Here is a 24601-nt window from a genome sequence, read left to right as displayed (position 1 = left end):
GAAAGGCCAGAGTTCTCAATTAAACCACGGTCCGTGCAGTCACAGTACACGCTTCAAAAAGACGGTGGTCCAGCTCCTGTGCCACAGACCGAGAAGTGCTGAAAGACAGCCATTCTCACTCTCCCACACACAGATGAGATCCGGATTTCCAGTTTATCCCAGGTTCCAAGGTTGACCCACGATGTGCGTTTAGAAAAACATACGAAAAGCAGTGCTGTCAGGTTAGGCATCTTCCATCCTGCTTCCCTGCCTTCTAAAGGGCTTTATGTAGAGAAGGAATGCTGGAGCTACGTGTGGCCCGAGCAGCTCCCAGAGCTCCCTCTATACTGCTGGAGCGGAGAGGGAACGGGGTCCAGCTGGGGAAACAGACTCAGCCCACGGGGCTCCCCTCCAGGCACCAGTTCTGCTGTCTGCCAACTCCAGACACAGCAGGGTAGGTCACCTATGGGAGCACACCCACGGGTCACACTTGTTAGCACACCCCCCAGTGCACTGGGAGGTGCGGGGTGGGGGGAAGCGGTTTGCACACGGAGAACCAGTGTACTCAACGTGCTAGGTAACAGTTATAAATCTTTTTATAAAACTAGAAACTGACATAACAAGCAACTTTAGATCAATATTTCAAATCAGTCTAGTTTTCGGCGTTTGTGTTACTGCTTCCTGACTTACGCACAGTCTTTTGGAGTCAGACAGCAGGTAAAGACATACATGCAGCCAGGAGCTCGGCATGGCACCGTGCTTATGACAAATACCCCTTCCTTGGGAGCTGCCCTGTATGCGGAGAGGTCTCTGCTACAGCGCCGGCCAGAGCTAACCAGCCCCAGGGCGAGACACTGGACCCAGGCTAAGCTGGCCAGATCATCCTTCCTGCGAATCTGAAATGTGGAACTGATACCTTCCTGGGGCTCTGGAATCTCGTTCTGCTGAGTTGCCTGGACCCACTGTAACCCCTGCCCTTCTGAGTGACCCTGTGCAGGACTCTGTGGCGCCCTCTAGCGTCCTTCCAGGCAATGGGAAAACATGACCCTCCCCGCTGTCCTGTGTTGTCACTAAGTATCTTGAATACTTATCTTGGTATCTTGAATATCCTTATTTCAGAAATTCAAATGGAAATACCAACATTATTAAACACTATATTCCTGGGCCGTTTTCAATCTAACCAGAAACCCTGCTGTCTAATCCAGATGCAAAAATCACTTTACTGGAAGGCATGCTGGGAAAATATTTACAAAGTACACTTTTAATATAAATGATTTACGTTATTTCATCCCAAATATGTCAGCAGACGGAATTTTTCACTTGCTCTACAGGCATCGCTACACTGACCTCTTGGAGTATCTACTGTTTCTAGACGAGAGGGACAGTTGTCGGAGGAGGTTGCCTTTCTTTTCCATAAATAGGAAAGCTTCGCAGAACTGAGGATTCATGAGGCTTTGAGAATAATTACTTAAGAGGAAACACTGTCTTTCAAAGAAAATGGCAATCCTCTAGCATCTGGGGAAACCAGCAGGGGGATCCTTCAACAATAAGCTACCGACAAGAACATCAGTCACCAGGGGTGATGGCTGAAAAGACCTCCTGGCAGTCTGGCAATTAACCCAGAAGCTGGAGGCAAGGAGAAGGCGCCAGGCCCACAGTCTCTGGGAGTGAGAGACCCAGGCACAGATGGCTGACGCCGTGGCATTCCTTGGGTGCCCTCTGCTGGCTACCGCACACCTGACTTCAAAGGACCATAGATTTACTCTCAGGAGTCTTCCTCTTTCTCCCACAAAGAGCTCCCTAGGACTCAGGGTCCTGAGGTTATGTTGCCCCCATCTTCAGCCATCTCACAGCAGTTAGTCAAAGACAGTGTCAGCTGAGGGTGACTTACGGACAGTCTCCCAAGAGACGAGTCCTACCTGATCCCAAGGTGGGGATCTTTTAAATTCCCTTTCAGGTTTATGGCTAGAAAATACTAGCCGTATTGGATGGGGTGTCCAGACCCCATCCAAACCACTTAAGTCAGAATCCCCGAGGATGAAGCCTCTCCACTGGTCTACCAAAAACTCCCCAGGGGACTCTAATGTCAGTTGAGAGCTACTGGGAGAGCGGTTCAAGTTCAGACACAGCTGGACTTGGGGGAGAGGGACCAAGTGCCCCAGGAGCTTTCAAAGTGGACAAGGTTATCCAGCCTAAGGAGGCAGAGGCAGGTGGATGAGGAAAGCCATTAACTCATACTCTACGCCCAACCCAAAGCTACTGTGTGCAGCTAAGTGCCACGGCCTTCCCTGTCCTCACAGAATCCAAACAGCACTTTGCAGAAGCCTCTGCTGACATCCGCAGTCTCTCCAGAGACCAAGCAGTACAGTAGGAAGGAAGTAGAGGAAGTAAGATATTCTTCACAAATTTCTTCTAAAAATGTTGTCTGGGGAACAACAAGGCAAGTCTATACAAGAAAGAAAAATATAAACTGACAGCAGTGGAAAGAGTTCAGAAAGGGGCTCACAAGACCTGTGTCTGTCCAACACAGCAAAACCTCAAAAAATATCCTAACCTAAGGCAACTAATATTTGAGAACTCCTTGATTTGTTTTCACGGAATACACATCCATTCTGGTTCTCAAGCCGGGGTACATATCAGAATCACCTCTACTTAAAAAATACAGAGGACCAGGCTCCACCCCTAGAGTAAAAGCCCAGAACCCTGGATGGGGTTAGACAGGACAGTGGACTCCCAAAGATGTCTGCATCCTAATCCCTGGAGCCCGTGTCCAGGTTGCCTTCCATGGCAAAAGAGACTTGCAGGTGTGATTAAATTAAGGACCTTGAGATGGGAACTCATCCTGGATTATCTGTCTGGGCCCGAGGCAATCAAGAGTCCTTACACAGGGAAGGCAGGAGGGTCAGAGGGAAAAGATGTGACAAGAAGCAGAGGTGCGAGTGGTACCAATGCAAAGGAGTCATGAGCCAGAGAACGCAGAAGCTGGAACAAGCAAGGACACGGATTCTCCCTTAGAGCCTTTTACAAGGAACCAGCCCTGCTGACACCTTGATTTCAGCCCAGTGAGACCTATTTTGAACCCAGGCCTCCAAAAAACATGATATCATAAATTTGTGTTGTTTGAAATCACTAAGTTTGTGCTCATCTGTTAACAGCGGCAACAGGAAACTGACCACACTGTACTTCTTAAAGGCTCCCAGGAGAACCTTGAGGCACCCATCCCAGATGCACTACTGCACTAGAACTTGAAATCAGCTTCGGAGAAGAAAACATAAAGATAAGAAGCGCTGAAATTTTAAATGCACATTTCATTTGACTCAGCAAATCCACGCCGTGGAATTTACCCTGAAGGTGTTCGTGCACAGGTATCAAACGTTTGTACAGAGATGTTCGCTATGGTTGTAGCATCACCACCCAAAGGGGTCTGTTGGTAATGGATGAGTTAAATAAGTTACAGTGTATCCAAACACTCAAATACTATAGAGCCTTTAACAGGGGGAGTGGACTCCCCTGGCGGTCCAGTGGTTAAGACTCCATGCTTCCAAAGCACAGGGCGTGGGTTCAATTTCTGGTCGGGGAACTAGGATCCCACATGCCACATGGTGCGGCCAAAAGATTCAAAAAAAAAAGGGGCAGGGGGAGTAAGGCAGCTCTGTATATATTGGCAGGGAAAAAACTGTAAGACATAGTGAGTGAAAAGAAAAATGCAAAAGGGTATGTTCATTGTGCTACTATTGGTATAAAAGAAATCTATACAAGGCTTCCCTGGTGGTGCAGCGGTTGAGAGTCCGCCTGCCGATGCAGGGGACACGGGTTCGTGCCCTGGTCCTAGAAGATCCCACATGCCCCGGAGCGGCTGGGCCTGTGAGCCACGGCCGCTGAGCCTGCGCGTCTGGAGCCTGTGCTCCACAATGGGAGAGGCCACAAGAGTGAGAGACCCGCGTACTGCAAAAAAAAAAAAAAAAAGAAGTCTATACACACACACACACACACACCTGAAAAATATATTAAAAATGTGTTAATTGTGAGAACTGGGCAGCTGGGGATCAGGGGTGAAAGGGAGACTTATTTTTCCCCTGCATACCTTTCCCTGTATTATCTATTCAAATAAGTTGAACGGCCTGAAAACCAAAACAGAAGAAACCCAAGTGAATGCAGAGTGATGTAATCAAGTGTCCAGAAATTAGTTCCTTTGATTTCCAAAAATAAAAAGGAGATATTTCAAAAGCATTTATTCCTCAATCACCATGAACAATCGTTAGCTGAGGCCAAATTTCGGTAGTAAAGAAGATAAACACTGTTTTCTGCCTAATGCCCCCAAAGTACACTGAGGTCTCCTGCACTGCTTCTGTTAGCACCATCCGAGGGGTGAACACCAGGGAGAAGGTTAGAAATAGTAACACTGATATAAAATAGATAACTAATGGGAACCTACTGTATAGCACAGGGACCTCTACTCAATATTATGCAACGACCTTATACAGGAAAAGAATCCAAAAAAAAAGAGTGGATATATGTATATGAATAACTGATTCACTTTGCTGTACCACAGAAACTAACACAACACTGTAAATCAACTATACTCCAATAAAAATTTATTAAAAAAAAAAAGAAAGAAATAGTACCTCTGATTCTGGACCATCCTGAAACTATGTGATTTTCTAGAAGTATTCTAAACTATTTGCCCTGCTCTACTGTAATTTTTTTTTAAATAATCTATTCCAGGATGACAGACATAAATATGTACTAGCAATGAAACACAATATGAATTTGATTTATACAAATTCAATAGTAAATATAGGTAAAACTCTATACTTGGTAAGTGGATTAATTCTGTGGACAGACGACCAGTGACACCAAGGCTACGTACGCTGTAACTGGGCAGCTCTCAGTTGCTTCTTCAGCCTCTCCACTTCATTCTTTAAAAACCTGATGTGTCGCATCATGTTTTCTGGAGAGTCGATCTCCATGGAGATGTCTCTAGGCGATGGGGGAGCGGACACCGGCTGGTCTAATTTCTCCTGCAGGATTCTTCATTGAAAAGAAAATTCCAACAATGAAAAACAGTTTGCCTTTAAAACACAAAACGTTGATTTGATGCTCACCATTGTCTATTTAAAAAATACATGAATAAGTTCTCAGCAATCAGAAAAATAAATAAAGACAAAAACAACAAATTCTAGCCGGGAGGTTCATTAACAGCATGCCCATGTTAATCGCCAAAACTCAACGAATTGTTTGACTCCTGTGCCCATTTTCCATCAACTTCTGGTCGCCCCTACCTGACAGTCAAGTCAGAGGGCAGAGTTGAAGGAGCCACCTTCCTTTTTCTCCTTTCAAACGGCCACTGGTAATTAAGCCTTAATGAAAAAAAAGTCTGTAACACTGGCTTCTGATTATCATGCCGGAATACACTGGGCAATCAGAATGATCCGCTGACTAAACGGTCCACAGGCTTGGGTTGCAGGGAACGGCCACACTGGAGGAACTTCCTCTCAAGGCTTTCAGTTGAAACTTACAGACTATGACTCTCCTTGGAGAGTGACATCATGTCAAGAGACTGACTTCTCAACTCCCCTCCTGAAAAACCAGTCCTGAAGGTATGGCAAACTGGACCGAAGGCCCTTTGCTTCAGGCCACAGCAAAGGTAACAAGAGTTAAAAAAAACAAAAACAAAATGTACTGGGTTAATAACTGGTGGTTGCCACCTTCTCTACCAATTATCATTATTTTGAAGCACATAAAACATGAATATTCTACAAAGTGACAATTTCATACTGTTCGATGCAATAATTTGGTACTTATATATATAAAACCTCCCACTGCTTTTTAAAAAGGAAGACAGACTGGCAACAGACCTCTCTGCCCCTTTTTATACGCTGCTGGGAAGTTTCTGGTTTCGTTTGGTTTTCACCTTTTTACCGTTGAGTTTACCCAAGTGCAAACTGTGAATTACCTTCAGGCCTTGTTGAGAAACCTAGTAGGTTAAATATTGTAATGGTCCCCCCATCTATTATATGAAATCATTTTTCAAGCTTCAATTTATTAGCACTACTGTAATAAGGCAAAACACAGCTGATTCAACTACTGCTTGCATAATTCCGTATAGATACACCTCAGATTGTCAGTTTTCTTAAGCCTGTGGTATGGCTCTATGTTGCGAATCTTGAGATGAACTCAATTTACGGATGTTTATCCAAACCAAGTACTTATGGCAAATGTCTCTGGCTAGCAAACAGAAGATCGTGGTGAAGGAGATGAATGAATATTTTCAAGGAGCTCCCTTTCTACACCCAGTCACACATCCCACCCACAGAACCTCCTGCCGTTATTCAAGGTCCACTCCACCCACCCCAAAGCACACAGTACTTAAATCTAAGGGCCCAACCGGATCTTGCACACAGGGGTTCAAGAAATATGTCCTGCTGAGTATTCCACACCCATGGATATACGTTTACCACCAAGAACCCTAACCTTAATTAAATATGTACCAGTATTTCTTTATAGCAAGTCTCAAAACACACAGATGATCGTTTTTCTATCAAAATCCCAGCCTTCCTCATGAAGTACCTTCTAGAAATGTGTGATAATTCACAGTACCCAGCACATATCCGAAGCACTGGAGAAAATGAGTGGGGAAGCCAGTTCAATTAGGTAAAAAGCTGGAACTGCAACCATCCTCTAGAACAACAGAGGCGAACAATAGCTCCTTAATGAAATTTCACAGGATTTAATACCAAACGAAAAGAAATTTTACCGGGTCAGTGAGGGAGAAGTATAAAGAAGTGACCAACAGGAGGACAGGCTATCAACGTTTTTTCCACTTGATCAAGGAATTAAAATGTCCCACTGTCATTCCTCGGTCACACCCAGCAAGCTACCCCACTCCTCCAACACACACATACGTACAGAACACCGAACAGCAAGACTAAACGAACCGCTTTTCAGCTTCAAGTTTATCCATCCTTTTCCAGAGACGATTCACTAGTGCTTCCTGTTCTTGTTCCAAAGTATTTTCAAGGTCAATCTTCTCTCGTCTCAGCTGAAGGAAGGAAAACAGTTTTGCTGAGAATTGTAGACCACTTAAACTTCGTTAATTAGATTCTTTTTGATTGGACCATTAGGACCCCTTTTCATGGAGAAAAGTGCAAAGGAATGGCCAATTTTCTGGCACAGATACATTAAGCGCGTCTAGTTCTTAAACTTTAATTGAGAACATCGAGACAGGTTCATTCTCTGATGTTAAAGCTTAATTGCTATCTGGTACGTGAATCACAGTGGTTGCCTCAGCATTTATGCAAGGCACATGGAAAGTCTTCCTTAAAGAGGGTTTGAGGAGTTCTGCTTACTAGTTGTCCCAGGACTTAACTGGGTTTGTCCCCCCAGTCCTGCATGTAGTTCAACATTAAACCAGAAAGGTTATAGTACTATTTATATAAATAACTCAAACACCTGAAGACAATTCTACGTAGTGGTTAATTGGTACACATAAATATGTCCTAAGATATAAAAAGCATACGCAAAAAGGATAAACGCTGAATTCACAATACAGGTTACCTACAGTGAGGTAGGGAAGAAGGAAAATTTGATTTGGGGGGGTGGGGTGGGCAGTTGCAGAGGGAACCCCGAACTGCATTCTACTTCGTAAAAAGAAGCAATACGCGGAAGCAATTAATTTAATCCACTAACGTAAAGCAATATGCAAATACAGAGAACAATGTCAGACACTGGTTAATAGGGATGATGTAACAGGGAACTAAGGAGTCAGAAATGTCTGCCCTCGGGGCCTTACCTTGTAGTGGGGGCCAAGACAGTAAACGAAACAAATTATAGACTCTGGTAGAGGGTGAGAGAGAGAGGAAGAGAAAGAGCGCTAGTGAGGGGGGTAGGAAGTGCCGCGATGAACAGACTTCACAGAGCCGGGGAGAGGGAATGTGTGATATCATTCTTTGTATTTGTCTATATGCTTGAGATGTTAAGTAACTTTAACAGGAATCTTTTTTAAAAGGAGGAAAAGGTTGTGTTACTGCCCCATGCTGTCTCTTCAACCAATAGCAAGTTACCTTTTCAATCACAGGCTCAACGAATTATTTTTGTTTGCACAGCTGTAAAGACGTCGAAGTAGCAGAGTTCGTATCTTTTTAGCAGGTTATTTCTCTTTGATCAAAGATCCCTATACATACAGTAAAGAGAGACCAATTCCCTGGACAAAAGGTAGTCTTTTTTTTTTTTTTTTTTTTTTGCGTTATGTGGGCCTCCCACTGTCGTGGCCTCTCTCGTTGCGGAGCACAGGCTCCGGACGTGCTGGCTTAGCGGCCATGGCTTATGGGCCCAGCCGCTTCGCGGCATGTGGGATCTTCCCGGACCGGGGCACGAACCCGTGTCCCCTGCATCGGCAGGCGGACTCTCAACCACTGCGCCACCAGGGAAGCCCAAAAGGTAGTCTTTTAAAGCAACCAAAGCAGACAGACCTTACTGCACAAGTGAAGGAGCCAAGATCACACAGAGTCAACTGGAAACACAGCCTCGGTACACTTTCTTCGCATAGGAAAAGGCAGAGGAGTCAAACCGAGTCGGAAGCATTCTGTGCTGAAGCTTGGAGCCGCCTAGTGCACAAATGCTCTTCAAGATATTAAACGGTTCCTACCCGCAGCGAGGAGGAGAAACCCAGGAACACCTCGCAGACCTCCTAAGAACCTTGGCGATCCTCTGACCACATTTTGGGCCAAGCTTTGAAGTACAATTCACAGCCATTTATTTAAAGAAACAAAATGCCATGGCATTTACCCTTTAAGGACTCTATTCCCAGGTTTAACTAAAACATGATAGGGGGTACTTGGTAGGTGAGAAAAAAATTCAAGCAAGGCATCATTTCGTAGTAGAGATGCCTGGTAGAAACTTATGCCCAACGACTTTTAATTTTAGAGTCATCATGCACCATGCTACTCAGTAACCCTGAAAAGCCAAGTCAAGACAAAGCTCTCTTTGCCCACGTATAACTGACTTGGCGTGTGGCTTTGAGTAGGTACTCACCTGCCCTCATCTACGCTGGCCTTGATGACGGCCAAGGTCCCTTCCGGGGCCACCCACTCTATCATTCTCTGTCCATCTCAAGAGGGCAGCTGTCTTCAGTCTGAACTAGCTCCGTAAGAGATTTTTAGAGCCAGAAGCAGCAAGAGAAATCATCTAAATCCACCCTTTCATTTAAGAGCTGAGGACACCACTGGCCCGGGAGATGGTGTGACTCAGGAAAAGCGATGGACGCTGCCAGGAGAGGAATGGGTATCAGTCACCATGGTGACCAAAAGAGCTGGGTCCCACCCAACCAGCGAGTTCAGAGCACCTCGAGGGGCAAGTAGGATTTGGGGTAAATTACCCAATAATACTTGGGAGTAGCCGAGTAGGGGTAGCTTAGTGAGTCCGAGAGTATGCAGGAGCAAATAAGAGAGCAGGAAAAACAGGAGTTGAAAACAAACACGAATCTCAGCTTCTTTCTGGTACCTGTTGGTAGAGCTACCAGCTATCAATTTGCTGCCCACTTCAGTGAACCAAAGCCTCCTGGGGGTGCAACTTGGGTTTGCTGTACCAGTTTGCTCTACTAATTTGTTTCCATGAAGCAGGCAACACAGGAAGCCCAGCGCAGCAGCTTGGATTTGGGTGTTTCATTACACAGGCTGGCAGTGCTATGGGAGTCCATATTCTCTCTGGCCTTAGAAAGAACAGGGCTTCCAGTCTTGTTTTTTCAGCTAAAGAAAATCTTAACTTTTCAGCATTGCTGAGGAGCTCTTACACTAAAGACCAGAGAAGTTAGAGGAAACGGTACTAATTATGATCATGATTAATTCCCCCTGAAGTTCTTTATCAGAGCTGCCCTTCCATCTCCCGTCCATCTAATCCCACAGCCTAAAAAGAGTCCACACCAGTACTATCAATTCGGACAGAAGTAGATTTTCAGTGCTTGCATTGCCGTGAGATCAAACAACCCTCAAATCTGACGGTATACGTTAAACTTACAGCGTGCAAAGTCAGAAATTCTTGCTGGAATGGAAACAGCAGCCCAGCGCTGCATTCCTTGCCTGTGCAGATGATCTTTTCTGTGCTGGTCTCCATCTGTAATACTCTCCCCCATCTCCTTCCTCATAATAGCTAACGGCCTTTTAAACTCAGTGTTCGCGCAACAGGCACCTACTCTCTTCCACTGCCAGACATTAAATTCTCAGGCTAACCCAAGCCCCTTCCGACTGCATAGTCTGTGAGCACGCGGCAGCAACGGATATAGTCGATTCGTAGATGATTTATTTGAAAGGCTGCTTTGTAATTAAGTCAGGTCAGCGGCCTCCCAGCCAAACTCTTTACTCCTCTTCAGTAGCCCTTCCTCCCACTGAAAGTTAATTAACGTGGCCCCAAGAGTTGTTATTATATTCCCCAAATAAATACACAACTTCTTTAATGGATAAACTTAGAGTGTAAAAAGAGAGCTGGCTGTCTGAATTCACAGCCCACCCTAGCTGTGTCTTTGCAGTGGGCAGACACTCACCACTAAAAAGGCAGAAAAAGGGGGCAGCCAAGAGACGGCTCCCAACACCATCGCACTTCTCTCTCAGCGCAGCATTTTCCCATTTAAAGAGAGCCGCGATGCTGGGCTGGGGGGAGAGGGTGGAAGGGAGTACTTGGCCAAAAAAAAGCCCGATGAGAACTTTACCATGACCTCTGCGCTCAACGATAGAATTTTGAAAGGTTTTAGTGCACCTTTTCAAGCTACTTGGTTTTAGCCTAACTGCCATATTATCATCATTTCTATGGGAAAATATATGAACCCCAAACGTCTGACTGAAAAAACGAATTCTGGAAGGCAGCCCATGACAACTAATCCACGTAAGGGCTACCATATACACGGAACAGAGACACAAAGTTTGTTACAACGTACGGCAAAAAGTACTTAGAATGATGGTGATACAAGAGGTGTATACCAGATGTAAGAAATAGCAGAGTACTCTAAGACCTACGTTGACCAAACTCTTTATTAGTTGGCTAATTGTTTTTTGTTTTTTAAAGAGATAGCGGTTAATCCTAAGAAAACAAATGGGTGTGGGAATTAACACAATCCCCCCAAACTTTCCAAGTTAGGTAGCATCTGAGAGCCATTAACAGTTCAGCCCGATTTCCCATCAATTTATTACATAATACCATAGATGTTCAAAGTGGGGACCTTGGAGGTATATCAGAGTCACCTGGGAAAATAAAACATACAATATTTAAAACATGACTAAATCAAAGTCAGAAAAATGAATGCAGTTTCTGTAATGGACTGAATGTTTGTGTCCAAAATTCACATGGTGAAGCCTAAGTCCCCAGGGTGACGGTATTTGGAGGTGAGGCCTTTGGGAGGTGACTGGGTTTAGCTGAGGTCAGGAGGGTGGGACTCCCATGACGGGATTAGTGTCCTTTCTAGTCACGAGCGACCCTGCAGCTTGCTGCTCTCTGCTCTCTACCAACTGAGGACACACACAGTCAGCAGTCGGCAGAACTCCATCAAGCTAGCACCCTGATCCTCGACCTCCAGCCTCCAGAACTGTGAGAAATAAACTTCTGTTGTTTATAAGCCAGTCTGTGTTGTTAAATCAGCCCAAACGGGCTAAGACAGTTTTGTTTATACTGCAAGAGTGGAGACAGTAAAAGATATTACCTCATTCCATCCTACTTTGCCAATACATCTAAGTTAATCATAGTTTTACTTATATATAGGAAAGAAGTGACTAATAGGATTCATGAAGGGGCTATTAAAACATACCACATGCAAATGATGTGAAAAGCACTGAAATCATGCACAATGGTCCTTGCTCGGTGGTAAAGGTCCCTCACAAATTAAAGCAACAGAGACAAGTAAAGTAAAACTTAAACACTGCCTCTGCTGGTGTAGCAATCAGCGGAATTTTACTTAGCCCTGGCAGGTTTCCTAGGCTGGAAGACATCTGACCTTTGCCTTCTGGAAAACATATATATATCTTTAAGAAATCAAGCAGCCAATTTGTGTTATAGATGAGACAGGTGTTCACAGACTACAGAGCTCCCAAGGTACCTATTTGATCAATCAAGTGCATATGGTTTCAGAATTAAAAACAAGTTCTAGTTCATCGCCACTGGCTTGTGTAATGTTGAGCCCAGAAAGAGCTAATGGAAGTTCATCAGTAAGGAGCAAGAGAAAAGGAGAGAAAGGATGATCACTTTCAAGTCTAGGTGGTCAAAAATTACAGTTCAAAAGAAATATATATATGTGCATCAGAAATATACTGACAGGGGGACTTCCCTGGTGGCACAGCAGATAAGATTCTGAGCTCCCAGTGCAGGGGCCCGGGTTCAAGCCCTGGTCAGGGAACTAGATCCCACATGCATGCCGCAACTAAGAGTTCGCATGCCACAACTAAGGAGCCAGCCTGCTGCAACTAAGAAGCCTGTGGGCCACAACTAAGGAGCCTGCCTGCCGCAACTAAGACCCAGTGCAACCAAATAAATAATTTTTTTTTTTTTTTTGCGGTACGCAGGCCTCTCACTGTTGTGGCCTCTCCCATCGTGGAGCACAGGCTCCGGACGTGCAGGCTCAGCGGCCATGGCTCACGGGCCCAGCTGCTCCGCGGCCATGTGGGATCTTCCCGGACCGGGGCATGAACCCGTGTCCCCTGAATCGGCAGGTGGACTCTCAACCACTGTGCCACCAGGGAAGTCCATAAATATTTTTTAAAAAGAAAAAGAAATATATACTGAGAGAAGGAATTTCCTGGTGGCCCAGTGGTTAGGACTCTGCACTTTCACTGCTGAGGGCCCAGGTTCCATCCCTGCTCTGGGAACTAAGATCCCACAAGCCACGCGGCACGGCCAAAAAATGAAAAAAAAAAAAAAAATACTGATAGAGAACAGAAAAAGATGCAAAAAAAAAAAAATCATGAAGAACTATATAGCAAGATAAATAGGGTCGGCCCTTGGGTGAAAGTAATGTTGGTGGTAATTTATCTTCCTACCTTTTCCAGCTCCCACCCTATTTTTTATTTTTTTTTTATTTTTTTTTGCGGTACGTGGGCCTCTCACTGTTGTGGCCTCTCCCGTTGCAGGGCACAGGCTCTGGACGCGCAGGCTCAGCGGCCATGGCTCACGGGCCCAGCCGCTCCGCGGCATGTGGGATCCTCCCGGACCGGGGCACAAACCCGTGTCCCCCACATCGGCAGGCGGACTCTCAACCACTGTGCCACAGGGAAGCCCTCCCATCCAATTTTTTAATGAACATTTACTATTTTTATAACAAAAAAAATTAAAGACATCTAATCTTAAAAATTAACTATTTCCTAATAGTACATCCATTAATTTAGGATATTAATTCACATATCTAAAATACAGAGTGAACCAATAAACTCTCAGAGGAGAAATGATAGTGAAGGCTTAGCTATCTGGAAGACAGAATTTTCCAGACTGCCCAAGAGTTAACTTTCTTTACCATAGCTTATAACTTTTTTCTTCTCAAACACTGTGTTCCCATAAAAATTAGATTTGTTCTTTGAAATGGACAGAACTTCAGGATAATATTAAAACCCCGTTAATATATAATATGTGAAAATAACACTTTCATAGTTTACCAGCTCAGTAAATTTTGCTTTTGTTCAATGACACTGAAAATGAAGGTCTTTTATGCAATAGATACATATATAATTAGTCAGATTTATATGGTTTCTGAGCTCAAGTTTTTATCACTTTGACATCAGCACAGTATTATACAAATGTGCATAATGGGTTCATAATTCCAGGGGTCTCTTTTACCAAATAATTACCATTGGTGGAAAGCAGGTTTCAAAGTCTGGGGTGTAAACTCTTTTGCTACATCAAGAGCACAGTGGAGAAATCCTGGGGAAAGAACACATACCATAGTGCATGTTGCAAACACACTATCACATCAAGAAAAAATATCAATAGCAGTTGTTTGGGGAGGATTGTAGTCTAGGTAACTTTTTTCATTTTTGTACTTCTGTGTTTACATTTACCACATTTTCTTGAAAGAGCAATGGATTACTTTTACAATGCAAATGCTTGATTAAAAAAGTTTTCAAGGGCTTCCCTGGTGGCGCAGTGGTTGAGAGTCCGCCTGCCGATGCGGGGGACACGGGTTCGTGCCCCGGTCCGGGAGGATCCCACATGCCGCGGAGCGGCTGGGCCCGTGAGCCATGGCCGCTGGGCCTGCGCGTCCGGAGCCTGTGCTCCGCAACGGGAGAGGCCACAACAGTGAGAGGCCCGCGTACCACAAAAAAAAAAAAAAAAAGACTAGCTTATGTCCTCAAAGACACCGCACATGCAGACTGCCAAAATCCCTACTGTTCCCCCTCCCAGTAACAAAGAAGAGGGATTCCACTTCGCGTCTTCTGCAGGAACTCTCTTCTGTGTTCTCGGCATCTCTACTCCATGCAACCTGTGTCTACATTTTACTGCATTATCTTCTCTCCCATTTCTGTCTCCTCTCACATCCCTGCTTCCCTGCAACAAGGCTCGATTTAGATTTATCCAGCCCATGTGTGTTAAGTAACAAACAATTAGACCAAATGCCAAGGAGCTTCAGGTCCTTCTCAGTTGGTTACGCGGGAGCGGGGAGTCCTGCTGCAGTAGTAATGCTGTTCCCCTAAGCACAGCTCGGCACAGGGCATCCCTCGTCACTGTCCACAGGTCCACTGGCCTCCCTGGACCAGGCTCCACGAGACCAGGGACCCGACGTCATCTTTCTTAGCAGAGTTTGTGGCAGACAACAGGCATGTTAATAAAGGTGTGTTGAATTAACGCAGAATGTGTGCCACACAAGTGCAGCATGGACCAAAAAGACAGTCACACAGATCCATGGATTAAAGAGATGGATAACCAGATCAAGGAAGGTGGTGAGACGTTTGAGGCTCAAATAATATGTATGCTCATTTTCCTGGAAAATGGGGAGGGCAAAGTACCACAGAAATTAGATGAACACTTTGATTATCAATGGCAGCGCACACAATTTTTGGAGCGCTTACTATATGTGAGTCACCAGGGATACAGGGGTGAGGTTAACATCGTACCTTCCCTCCTTTACCTTATGAGGAGCTCACAGAAACGAAATGATTTAATTGTTAATTGCTGTTTGTGTACCAAGTGGTACAGGAAAAGGACAGAACGTCATGGAAACACCTTGGAGCACAGACCCCAAAGTGACTAGAGGAGCAAACTGGGTAACAGTTAAGTAGGGATGGGGCAGGGGAGGGAGAAAATGGGCCAGGCAGAGGACACAGATCCATGGAAACCTGGGGGCAGGAAAGCACTGGGCACATCAGAGCATGATTTTTAAACTGCAGGTTGTGACCCACTATTGGATTAGGAAATTAGTTCAAGTCACTTGTCACCTACATTTTGCTAAAAACGAAATAGGATTGAACAGAAAATCAGTGCAAAGCACATAAGCAAGTGTTTCACAGAACTTGTCCCAGTCATAAATACAGTTACAAAAACATCAGTGTACTGGGTCACCATGTAAACTTATTTACTGCTGTGCAATCCACATGGGGACAATTCTGTGCAGGGGAACAAAACTTGCCACCCCAAAATAGGTCTATTTGGCACAAGGATTAATTTAGGCTGATTGTGACATAGAGAACAGACTGGGGGGTTGCCAAGGTGGGGGAGGGGTGGAGAGGGATGGGCTGGGAGTCTGGGATGAGCAGATGCAAACTGGTATATACAGAACAGATAAACAACCAGGTCCTGCATAGCACAGGGAACTGTATTCAATATCCTGTGACAAACTATAATGGAAAAGAACATGAAAAAGAGTGTATATATATGTATAACTGAGTCACTTTGCTGCACAGAAGTAATTAATACAACATTGTAAATCAACTATACTTCGATTTTTAAATAAATAAACAAATAAATGATTTAGGCTGATTCTTTTTAAGGCCCCAAAGAATCGGGAGGAAACTTTGACCTTCCCCCTAACTGCCTAAAAGAATGTAGGTAGAGGACCTGTTCCAGAAAGGGAGCTATCACCATGATAACGGTAGCATGACCTAGGTATGTAGAGTGGGAGGAATCTAGCAAAGCCTGTTTGTTGAAATTCCTCTCTGTGTCCCACTGTCTCTGCCTAGCAAACATTTGTTTGCCCAATGTTTGCTTTTCCCTCTGCCTGTCAACTGCCTTCCTCTCCTCCTCTGAAGTTCCAAACCTCTGCCCACAACATCCTCTTTTGTCTTTAGTGCTGAAGACAGTGTTAAAGTGAGGGCTTCGACAATTTTGACGAATTTTCTCTCCCACGTATACATGTCATTAAACTTCTGTTGATTTTCTCTGCCAGAAAAACCTAGAAGGGAAGAGGATAATTTCTCCTTCCCCGACAAGACAAATGAAAGAACTTCAATAGGGATGGAGCGTGAGGAGAGGCAGAATGGAAGATTTATCCCCCCAACAAACCTACAAGTTAGAGAGTACGTCTGTTCACAGAAGAGATCAAATCGCTGGCCTGACGTCACACAGCTTATTCAGGTGAAAGGGAGATATGAACCCAAGAGTGTCCCGAAACTACAGGGGCTGAGATACTGTCATTACACGTAGATGCTAATAAATAAAATGACCATTCCAATCCTAAAGCCAACCTTTAGAAATGGGTGTCTGTGCTTTGGGACGAAAGGGCATCTCCGATAAGAAAATACACCCCAAATTCTAGAAATAACTGAGAAGACTTTACTGGGCCAACCACAGGAGAAAAGAGTAAGAGGTCTAGTACATGACAGGCATCCCTGTTCGTCATTAAGTGTTAGCTGAATTACATGACTAATTCTCCAACCAATTTATTCCAGATTTTTCTACTGTACTAGCTAATAATAGTTAAGTGTCAAATCCACCTGTTTATGGCTGTTTTCTTCTTTCCTATAACTTTCTGTGCAAAGTGCACAGAAGGTTCTCACATCTGCTGAGCTGAACTTCACTTAATAAATAAGCTAATTTGTGCCCTTTCATGCTAGTTATCCTCAGGAGAAGGAAAATCCTTCCTAGTTGACAGAACACATTCTGATGAAGAGTTCTTGACACTCAGAGAATATTTTAAGTTCGAAATGTTCTTATCACCTAAATGTAACAGTGACCACATGTCGGAATAGGCAGTGCCCACCAGTGTGTGTTAGAAAGAGCCCTTAAGAGTACTAAAGTCATACTGACTAAAGTAATCCAGTTTATTAGACTAATTATTAGTGCTGCAAAGACCACCTAACGTTACAGTTTTCTGAACATGCTTTTTTACATCTGCTTATAAAGTATCTTTTGAAGTTAAACATTCAGAATGCTAAGTTGTGTGACTTGAAGAAAGCCTCTTGATCTCCCTCTGGGTTTCCTTCTCTGAAAAAGTGTGAGCAGGTATGAGCAGGCTGGGCCACCTACAGGCCAAGCTGGTCCATTTTCCTCCCAAGCCTGCTTCCTAGGCAGCAAGTTCTGGAGGAAGAGGAAACGGGTGCAGGTAGCTGTGGTTCCAAAGCCTGGGCAGATCTGATGCCCCTGCCCCTGGATTTCCTCGTGATTTCCCCACTTTCTCACATCCCCATGAGGGGCTGGGGACAAAGTAACGACAGAGTAGTCTTCCCCCGCAATGTGGCCTTCCAGCTCTACAATTCTATGAATTCTCATCCTGCAAAACACCGACAGAACCACTGATAGCCCAGAGCCCTTGATGATCAAGCTGGTAACATTCCCTTCTTAAAGAATGAAAAGATCTCAGATTCTAAGAGAAGAACAAATGCTATCTGACTAATTCGAGCGTCCATGCCGAAGGCCTGACTTTTGGTGAGATTAATTTAAAATTAGGCCTCCAGCACGTGAGTTAATTGGAGCCCACCTTGCAAGGAGTCTAAGACTTAGTCCCAAACCCAGATAAGTTCTGCTTTACAGAGAATAGGCAGGTGCCTTCTTTTTCTTTCTTTCTTTTCTTTTTTAATTCATTCATTCATTCATTTATTTTTGGCTGCGTTGGGTCTTCGTTGCTGTGTGCGGGTTTTCTCTAGTTGCAGTGAGCAGGGGCTACTCTTCGTAGCAGTGTGCGGGCTTCTCATTGCGATGGCTTCTCTTGTCGCGGAGCACGGGCTCTAGGCACGCAGGCTTCAGTAGTTTTGGCACACGGGCTCAGCAGTTGCGGCTCATGGGCTTAGTTGCTCCGTGGCACGTGGGATCTTCCCAGACCAGGGCTCGAACCCGTGTCCCCTGCATTGGCAGGTGGATTCTTAACCACTGCGCCACCAGGGAAGTCCCCAGGTGCCCTCTTAAAAACCGTTACAACCTAAGCTACACCTTCAAAACAAACATGTATGGCCAACACGAATCCCTGGCAGAGGCCTTCCAATACCCCTTCTGCAGGTTCAACCCATTAGGTTCAAAATATAGATGATTTTTTTTTTTAGTTTCTTTTTATTTTGAATTAAAGTATAGTTAATTAAAGATGTGTTTGTTTCAAGTGTACAGCAAAGTGATTCTGTTACACACACATATATATATGCTTATTTAAAAATTAACAGCAGCAGCTACCTTATGTTGAGTGCTTATGTAGCAGGCATTATACAAATCACCTTACACTCTCATTCACTGTACCTGACACAGGCTTGCTATTATTGCCATTTTACAGATAAGGAAACTGAGGCTCAGAAACGGACTGGTTGAGACAACTAGATGCAAAAGAATGAATTTGGATCCTATTTTACACCACATATAAAAATTAACTCAAAAGGAATCAAAGACCTAAATGTAAGCACCCAAAAAAGACAACGGGGTAAATCTTCGTGACTTTGCATTCTAAGATATGATACCAAAACACAGCAACCAAAGAAAAAGATTAATAATTGGACTTCACCAGAATTAAAAAAGCTCTATGCTTCAAAGGACACGCTCAAGAAAGTGCAAAGAACACCCACAGAAAATGAGAAAATATTTGCAATGCTGTATCTCGTAAGGGACTTGTATCTTATAAAATACATATATGTATAAGAATATATAAGGAACTCTTATAATTCCAGAATAAAAAGACCTTGAATAGACATTTCTCCAAAGAAGATATACCAAGAAGCACCTGAAAATATACTCGACATCATTAGCCTCAGGGAAATACAAAACCACAATGTGATGCCGCTTCCCAGCCACCAGGATGGCTGCAATAACATGGTGCAGCCACTTTGAAAACTGTCTGGCATTTCCTCCAAAAGATAAACAGAGAGTTGGCATGTGACCCTGCAATTCCATTCTAATTTCCAAGAAAAATTCAAACACATGTCCACGCAAAAAATCGTACATGAATGTCCACAGCAGCATTACTCATAATAACCAAAAGGCTGAAACAACCTAAATGTCCAGCAAAGGATGAATGGATAAACAAAATGTGGTACATCCATATAATGGATTATTACTTAGCCAGGAAAAGGAATGAAGTACTGATATATGCTACACCGTGGATAAAAATATCACGCTAAGTGAAAGAAGGCAGTCACACAAGACCACACACTATATGATTCCGTTTATAGGATGTGTCCAGAATAAGCAAATACACAGAGACAGAAAGTAGAGTAGTGGTTGCTTAACGGGATTAGGGGATTGAGTGACAAGGTTTATTTTGAGGTGATGAAAATGTTCTAAAATTGATTTTGGTTATGGTTACACAACACTAAATATACTAAAAACCATTGCATTGTACGCTTTAAATGGATGATTTGGAATGGTATGTGAATTATAACTCAATAAAGCTGCTACCAAAAAAATAAATAATTAAGATATTCAGCAGAGGAAAAAGGTTCACATCTGGTTCCATTCAAGTCCAATACCCAGACCCTGAACCTACCCTACACCGCCTTTCAAAGTACAAATGACAGCTCTTCAGGCACCTGTCTAAATCCACACTTTATTTAAACTCTTCCAACAAAGCAGCGGCGAGGCACAGGACACATAGGATAATTGTCTTCAAATAGCTTTTAGTTTTAAAAATATGTTTATTGTCAGATAGGAGAGCAAAGGCATGTACTACACACATATATCGTTATAATGCATAGTACAGCACATGCCTTGGCTCTTCTGATAATAATTTCAGCATAGGATATATTATATTATATAGACTACGATGTATCGTAAATATTATAATACAGATGATAATCCCAAGAGATGGCCACAAGAGAGGATCAGATCACATCCATGGAAACATGGAAGACATTTATTTCTACAGTAGAGCAAAACAAACATTCTCCCCTAAACACCGACTAAAATTACTTGTAGTTAAAACAAATAAATTCCCCAACATATAATCATCCTAGACATACCCAAAAGAAAGGGGGGAAAGTTTTAGGATGGTGTTACTTTTCCCCATCTTAATTAAAATGAGGACTTGTAATGGTCTATATGGGAAAAGAATCCAAAAAAAGAGTGGATATATGTACATGTATAACTGATTCACTTCGCTGTACACCTGCAACTAACACAACATTGTAAATCAACTATACTCCAATAAAAAAAATTTTTAAATAAAATTAAAAATATAAAATAAGGACCTGATATCCCAGATCTGAGGATAATTTCTAGTTTAGGGCTTTGCAATGCACACATTCCATTGTGGAAATCCATTTCTTTGGTGCTGAGGTCTGAAAGAAGCCTTACAGTGGACTAAATCATTAACTTTGGGAGAATGTATGCCTTTGGGCCTCATTTTAAAAGCATTTAGTCACTAAAGTTTCCAAAGAGCCTTAAGACCGTGCAGCCATCCATCCTCTCTCCCAGGGACAGTAGGATCAGTCAACCCTTCTCTTTCTGACTCTAGGCCACTACCTCCACCTTGTGGCCACAACTGAACTGTGGGGGTCAGAGCTCCAAAGTCTCCTCAAGGAGCCTGTAAACAAACACAAGATAGAAGCTACTTCCGTTATTGACAGCCATCACAGGGAAGGTGTTGACCAAGTGAAGTTCTCACAATACTAACCACTGTGAAAATTTCACCTGGCCACTTGGTTAACTCTTGATTAACAAGTACCAGTAACGAGTTCTTGGTATGTCAGGGACTTAAACAAGAATCTTCAAAACTTTAATTGGGAAGAACTGGCTATTGCCTACCCTGGAAATTAAACAGGTGAACTTTGGAACAAAATGCTTTAAGCTGGAGGCAGGGTCGGGGTGGGGGGTGGGGGGACGTGGGGGAGTTTTCTAAATTTAGAAATTGCATCTGAATTCCAAAGAGGACGGGTAAGAATCGATTACTCTGGATATGTGTAAAACAGCCAACCCTTGGAAATGAAGCTTTTTTGTTCTTTAACCTAGAAGGAATGGAAAAATTTCCAAGGCCATTATTCATAGTCTTAGAAAACCCAGTGACGTTCCACCCTTTGATATAGGTAGATACAAGAATAACACAAAAACCAAAAGTTAGTCCAATTAGTTTAAAACAAACCCTGGCTTCCTCTCAAGCCTGACATTGCCGTCACGGTTTCAGCTTCAAGTACAATGATGAAATGAGAATGGTGCCGAGGGTGATTCAAGAACCAGTCAGCATGGAGTAAGATGCACAGAAAGATCCTAAAATTGGGATAAATCAGACAAGTCTGCATGAAGAGCTTGGCCAGATCATCAAAGTGGTAATTGGGATCCACATCGCAAAGAACTAGAAAATGTGAATACGCTGAATTTGACACGGAGACCAGGTGGCAGTAGACTACGGTCAGCCTCTTCTAACTCTGGGGAAAGAGCGTGGGGAAAAGCGCTAGGAGCTTCTGTCTGACACCCCAACTTGGAAGGACTGATAACGGTGGTCCACGATTCTGTGAGTTGGCAAATAAGGACCAGCCTGGCCTCCTAAGGCAAGACCTGTGCTCAAATACCAACGTCTACCAAGGGCAATGGCCGAAGAAACTGTGCGCTATCACCTTCCGCCTTCTGTACCTTTTTAAGGTTGCCACACCTGACTTTAGTTTGTGCTTCTCTGTTTGCAAACGGAAAACCTGGGCCCAGAGAAGTTAATGAAGTTAATGCAAGGTCACAAAACTCATTAGTGGCTGAACCAGGACGTGCAACTAAGTCTAGGGCTCCATACCCGTATCAACAAATCTAGGTGGGAAAAGACAGGGTTCATATAAGGTTGCTAATAATTCAAAGACAGAAAATGCTAATTGTTCTGAAGAACGCTTGAAAGAAAAGTTTTAGTTCCATAGCCACACCGTCTCAGGAAATTTCACAGAAACGATCCTGTGGTTAAAAACATATTCTTCCCCCTTTTGCAAAAGGAACCTAACATTTCCTGCCTATAAATCAGTACATCACAACGTGTCTCCTGAAACTTTATTAATTGTGGTTAAGAAAAGCACAAGTGTGTGAAAGAGTGAGCAGGTGCTATGCAGATCTGCCAATGTGTACTTCAGAGAGGAAGCCGCCACTGTGGGAAGAAAAAGTTGAAAAACATTTTTCACTGACATTCCTCAGGACCTCTTAAAGCTTGAAAGAACAGTTGATGATATGAGAAATATATATATATATATATAATTATAACGATCCTAAAAAGGGTACAGAGAGAACTATACATTTTTACCTGTTCTAACGTAAGCTGCTTAGAAATGGTATCGTTCTCCAGTTTCTTAATTTTCTTCATCAGTTTGTTGACCTGGAATTCCTGTTCCTGCTCGAGGTGCTGTTCTAGCTCAGCTTTCTCATGCTGCAACTGGAAAATGAAAAAACACAGATGTGGAAAGCAAGACACTCAAAAGCCATGGGAACAACGGCTCCGAAAGCTAGTTAAACCGAGTATATCATAAAGTTACATTAGTCATTTCTGCTCATATGTCCAAGTGTACACCTAGTAACTTGCTCCTGATTCCTCTAACTTATAACCGAAAATTATAGTGCACAGTCAGAGGCACTTGATCTTAGTGAAAAGGCCAAGAAATGACAGGGCAAATATATCAGAGCATCAAACCATGATTAAACACCGATTTCCATTTTTAAGAACATGTAAGTGGTTATCTCTGTAGGGAACAACTGGGGATGAGGAAAGGAAGAAAACTTACTTTCCAGCATATATATAACCCTTTGGTACTCTTAAATTTTTATACCATGAGCATAAAAATTATTAAAAAATAGAAAATTTGCAACTGTTGGTTTTTATTGAATGAATTACAGTTTACTTGCATTTATACAATGTGTGGAGAGAGGGAAGAGATGCTACAATCACAAAAAATACTTAGTAAATTATTCTGAAAGCTGTTTCCCAATGTACTAAGTAAGCATGCTTGGCAAAAATAAGTACAAATAATTAACTTTCTGTAATGAGACCAAACATCACACCTCCTACATCTTTCCTAAAAAACCAAAAGGCAAGGCCTCTTATTTATGAAATTAAAAGATAAGGTTATGGTGTTGCTGCAAAAGAAATTAAAAAAAAAAATGTACTCCAACCTTCAAAACCAAAAGAGAATAAAAGAAATTCAGTGGACACACAACGACTGGGGTTCTCATGAAACACTGTGCATTATTTCTAAGGTTCTCAGCTGGGAGGGGCTGTTGATTCATGGTAGGGGGTGAAGGGAATGAGAGCCACAGGGCCTGGTAGTTTCAGAACCATGGACAGATTAAGCAAAAACTACTCAAAACAATGAAGCACACCTAGTTGGATTGTGGGGTCTAAGATGACACCACTCCCTAATTCTACCTTCAAAACCATTTCCTCAGGCAGGCAGTGCGTACCAGGCTCATCACATGTGTTAGGCAGGCATGATCACCCCCATTTCAAATGTGACGAAACAGGTTAATGGATCAAGGTAATTCATCTGGAAGGCGGCAGAGCTTGGGGCCCAAACCCTGCTCTGAACTCTAAACCAGAGTTCTCCCACCGGATCCTGAGCACTCCTCAGAGGGGCTGGCTTCACACTCCTCCATCCACAAGTGCCTAGTGCGCCCTTGGCATTCAGAAGGTCAAATGACTGAATGTAGAAAACAGTGAGCCATATATGCCCACCCAGTGGATGCTACGTTTCTTTGTAAACCCTGCACAGGGTGAGATGGACAACAGAGAGCTCAGTGGGCCTGACGGACCTCAAAAGGCTACACCTAACCATCTCCACATTTGAAACAATTTCCATTGCTCTGAAAGCACCATACTTGGTGTTTAAAAAGAAAACAAAAAAAGTTAAAAATCTGACATCTTCTTCCAACACTGGAAATGTTGACTAAACAGATGCTGTTTTCCCTCCAACTGTTTGTGATGCACAACTCCAAAAAAAACTGGTCAACCTTGCAGGGACCGAGAAAGAAAGCAGATGTGAAGAGGTGCTTACAGCGATGAGTCTATTTTTAGCTAACCCTTTAAAACTCAGTTTCTGCAAGACCAAGCAGTAATTAAAAGAACTAAGAGGAACGCACAGAGAATGAGAAGAGTTTCCAGCATTTCGGACACAAAGACCTGAGTGGGAAAAGCATCACTTACGAGGAAAAAATAGCAAAACATGTACATCTTCAACTAACACCTGTATTCTATAAACATTACCTGTGTGGCATGTCTTTTACCTGAATGTATTATGTTAGAGGGAGTACAATCTATGGTTAAGACATTATCCTTGCCCTAAAATAGTTTATG

At 43.3% G+C, this 24601-nt stretch overlaps 1 protein-coding gene across 2 annotated transcripts in view; it reads right to left on the bottom strand.

Moving 5' to 3' along the window:
* Positions 1–24601, bottom strand: part of CCDC6 (coiled-coil domain containing 6) — a 111698-nt gene that overhangs the window by 17849 nt on the left and 69248 nt on the right. Inside the window, exons 3-6 of one of the 2 annotated variants that reach the window (XM_060286222.1) lie at positions 22562–22690; positions 6918–7021; positions 4850–5010; positions 12–3924 (exon numbers count right to left, since the gene is read on the bottom strand). In XM_060286222.1, the coding sequence (XP_060142205.1) occupies positions 3560–3924; positions 4850–5010; positions 6918–7021; positions 22562–22690 (759 nt within the window). In that variant the 3' untranslated portion in view covers positions 12–3559. Of the gene's footprint in view, positions 1–11; positions 3925–4849; positions 5011–6917; positions 7022–22561; positions 22691–24601 lie in introns of those variants that run through there. The other variant, XM_030843916.3, reaches the window with a different exon arrangement.

Source organism: Globicephala melas, chromosome 16 (assembly GCF_963455315.2).
Source record: "Globicephala melas chromosome 16, mGloMel1.2, whole genome shotgun sequence".
NCBI classification, from domain to species: Eukaryota; Metazoa; Chordata; class Mammalia; order Artiodactyla; family Delphinidae; genus Globicephala; species Globicephala melas.
Note: the sequence above shows the minus strand (reverse complement) of the source record. Positions and strands in the feature narration are given on the sequence as shown.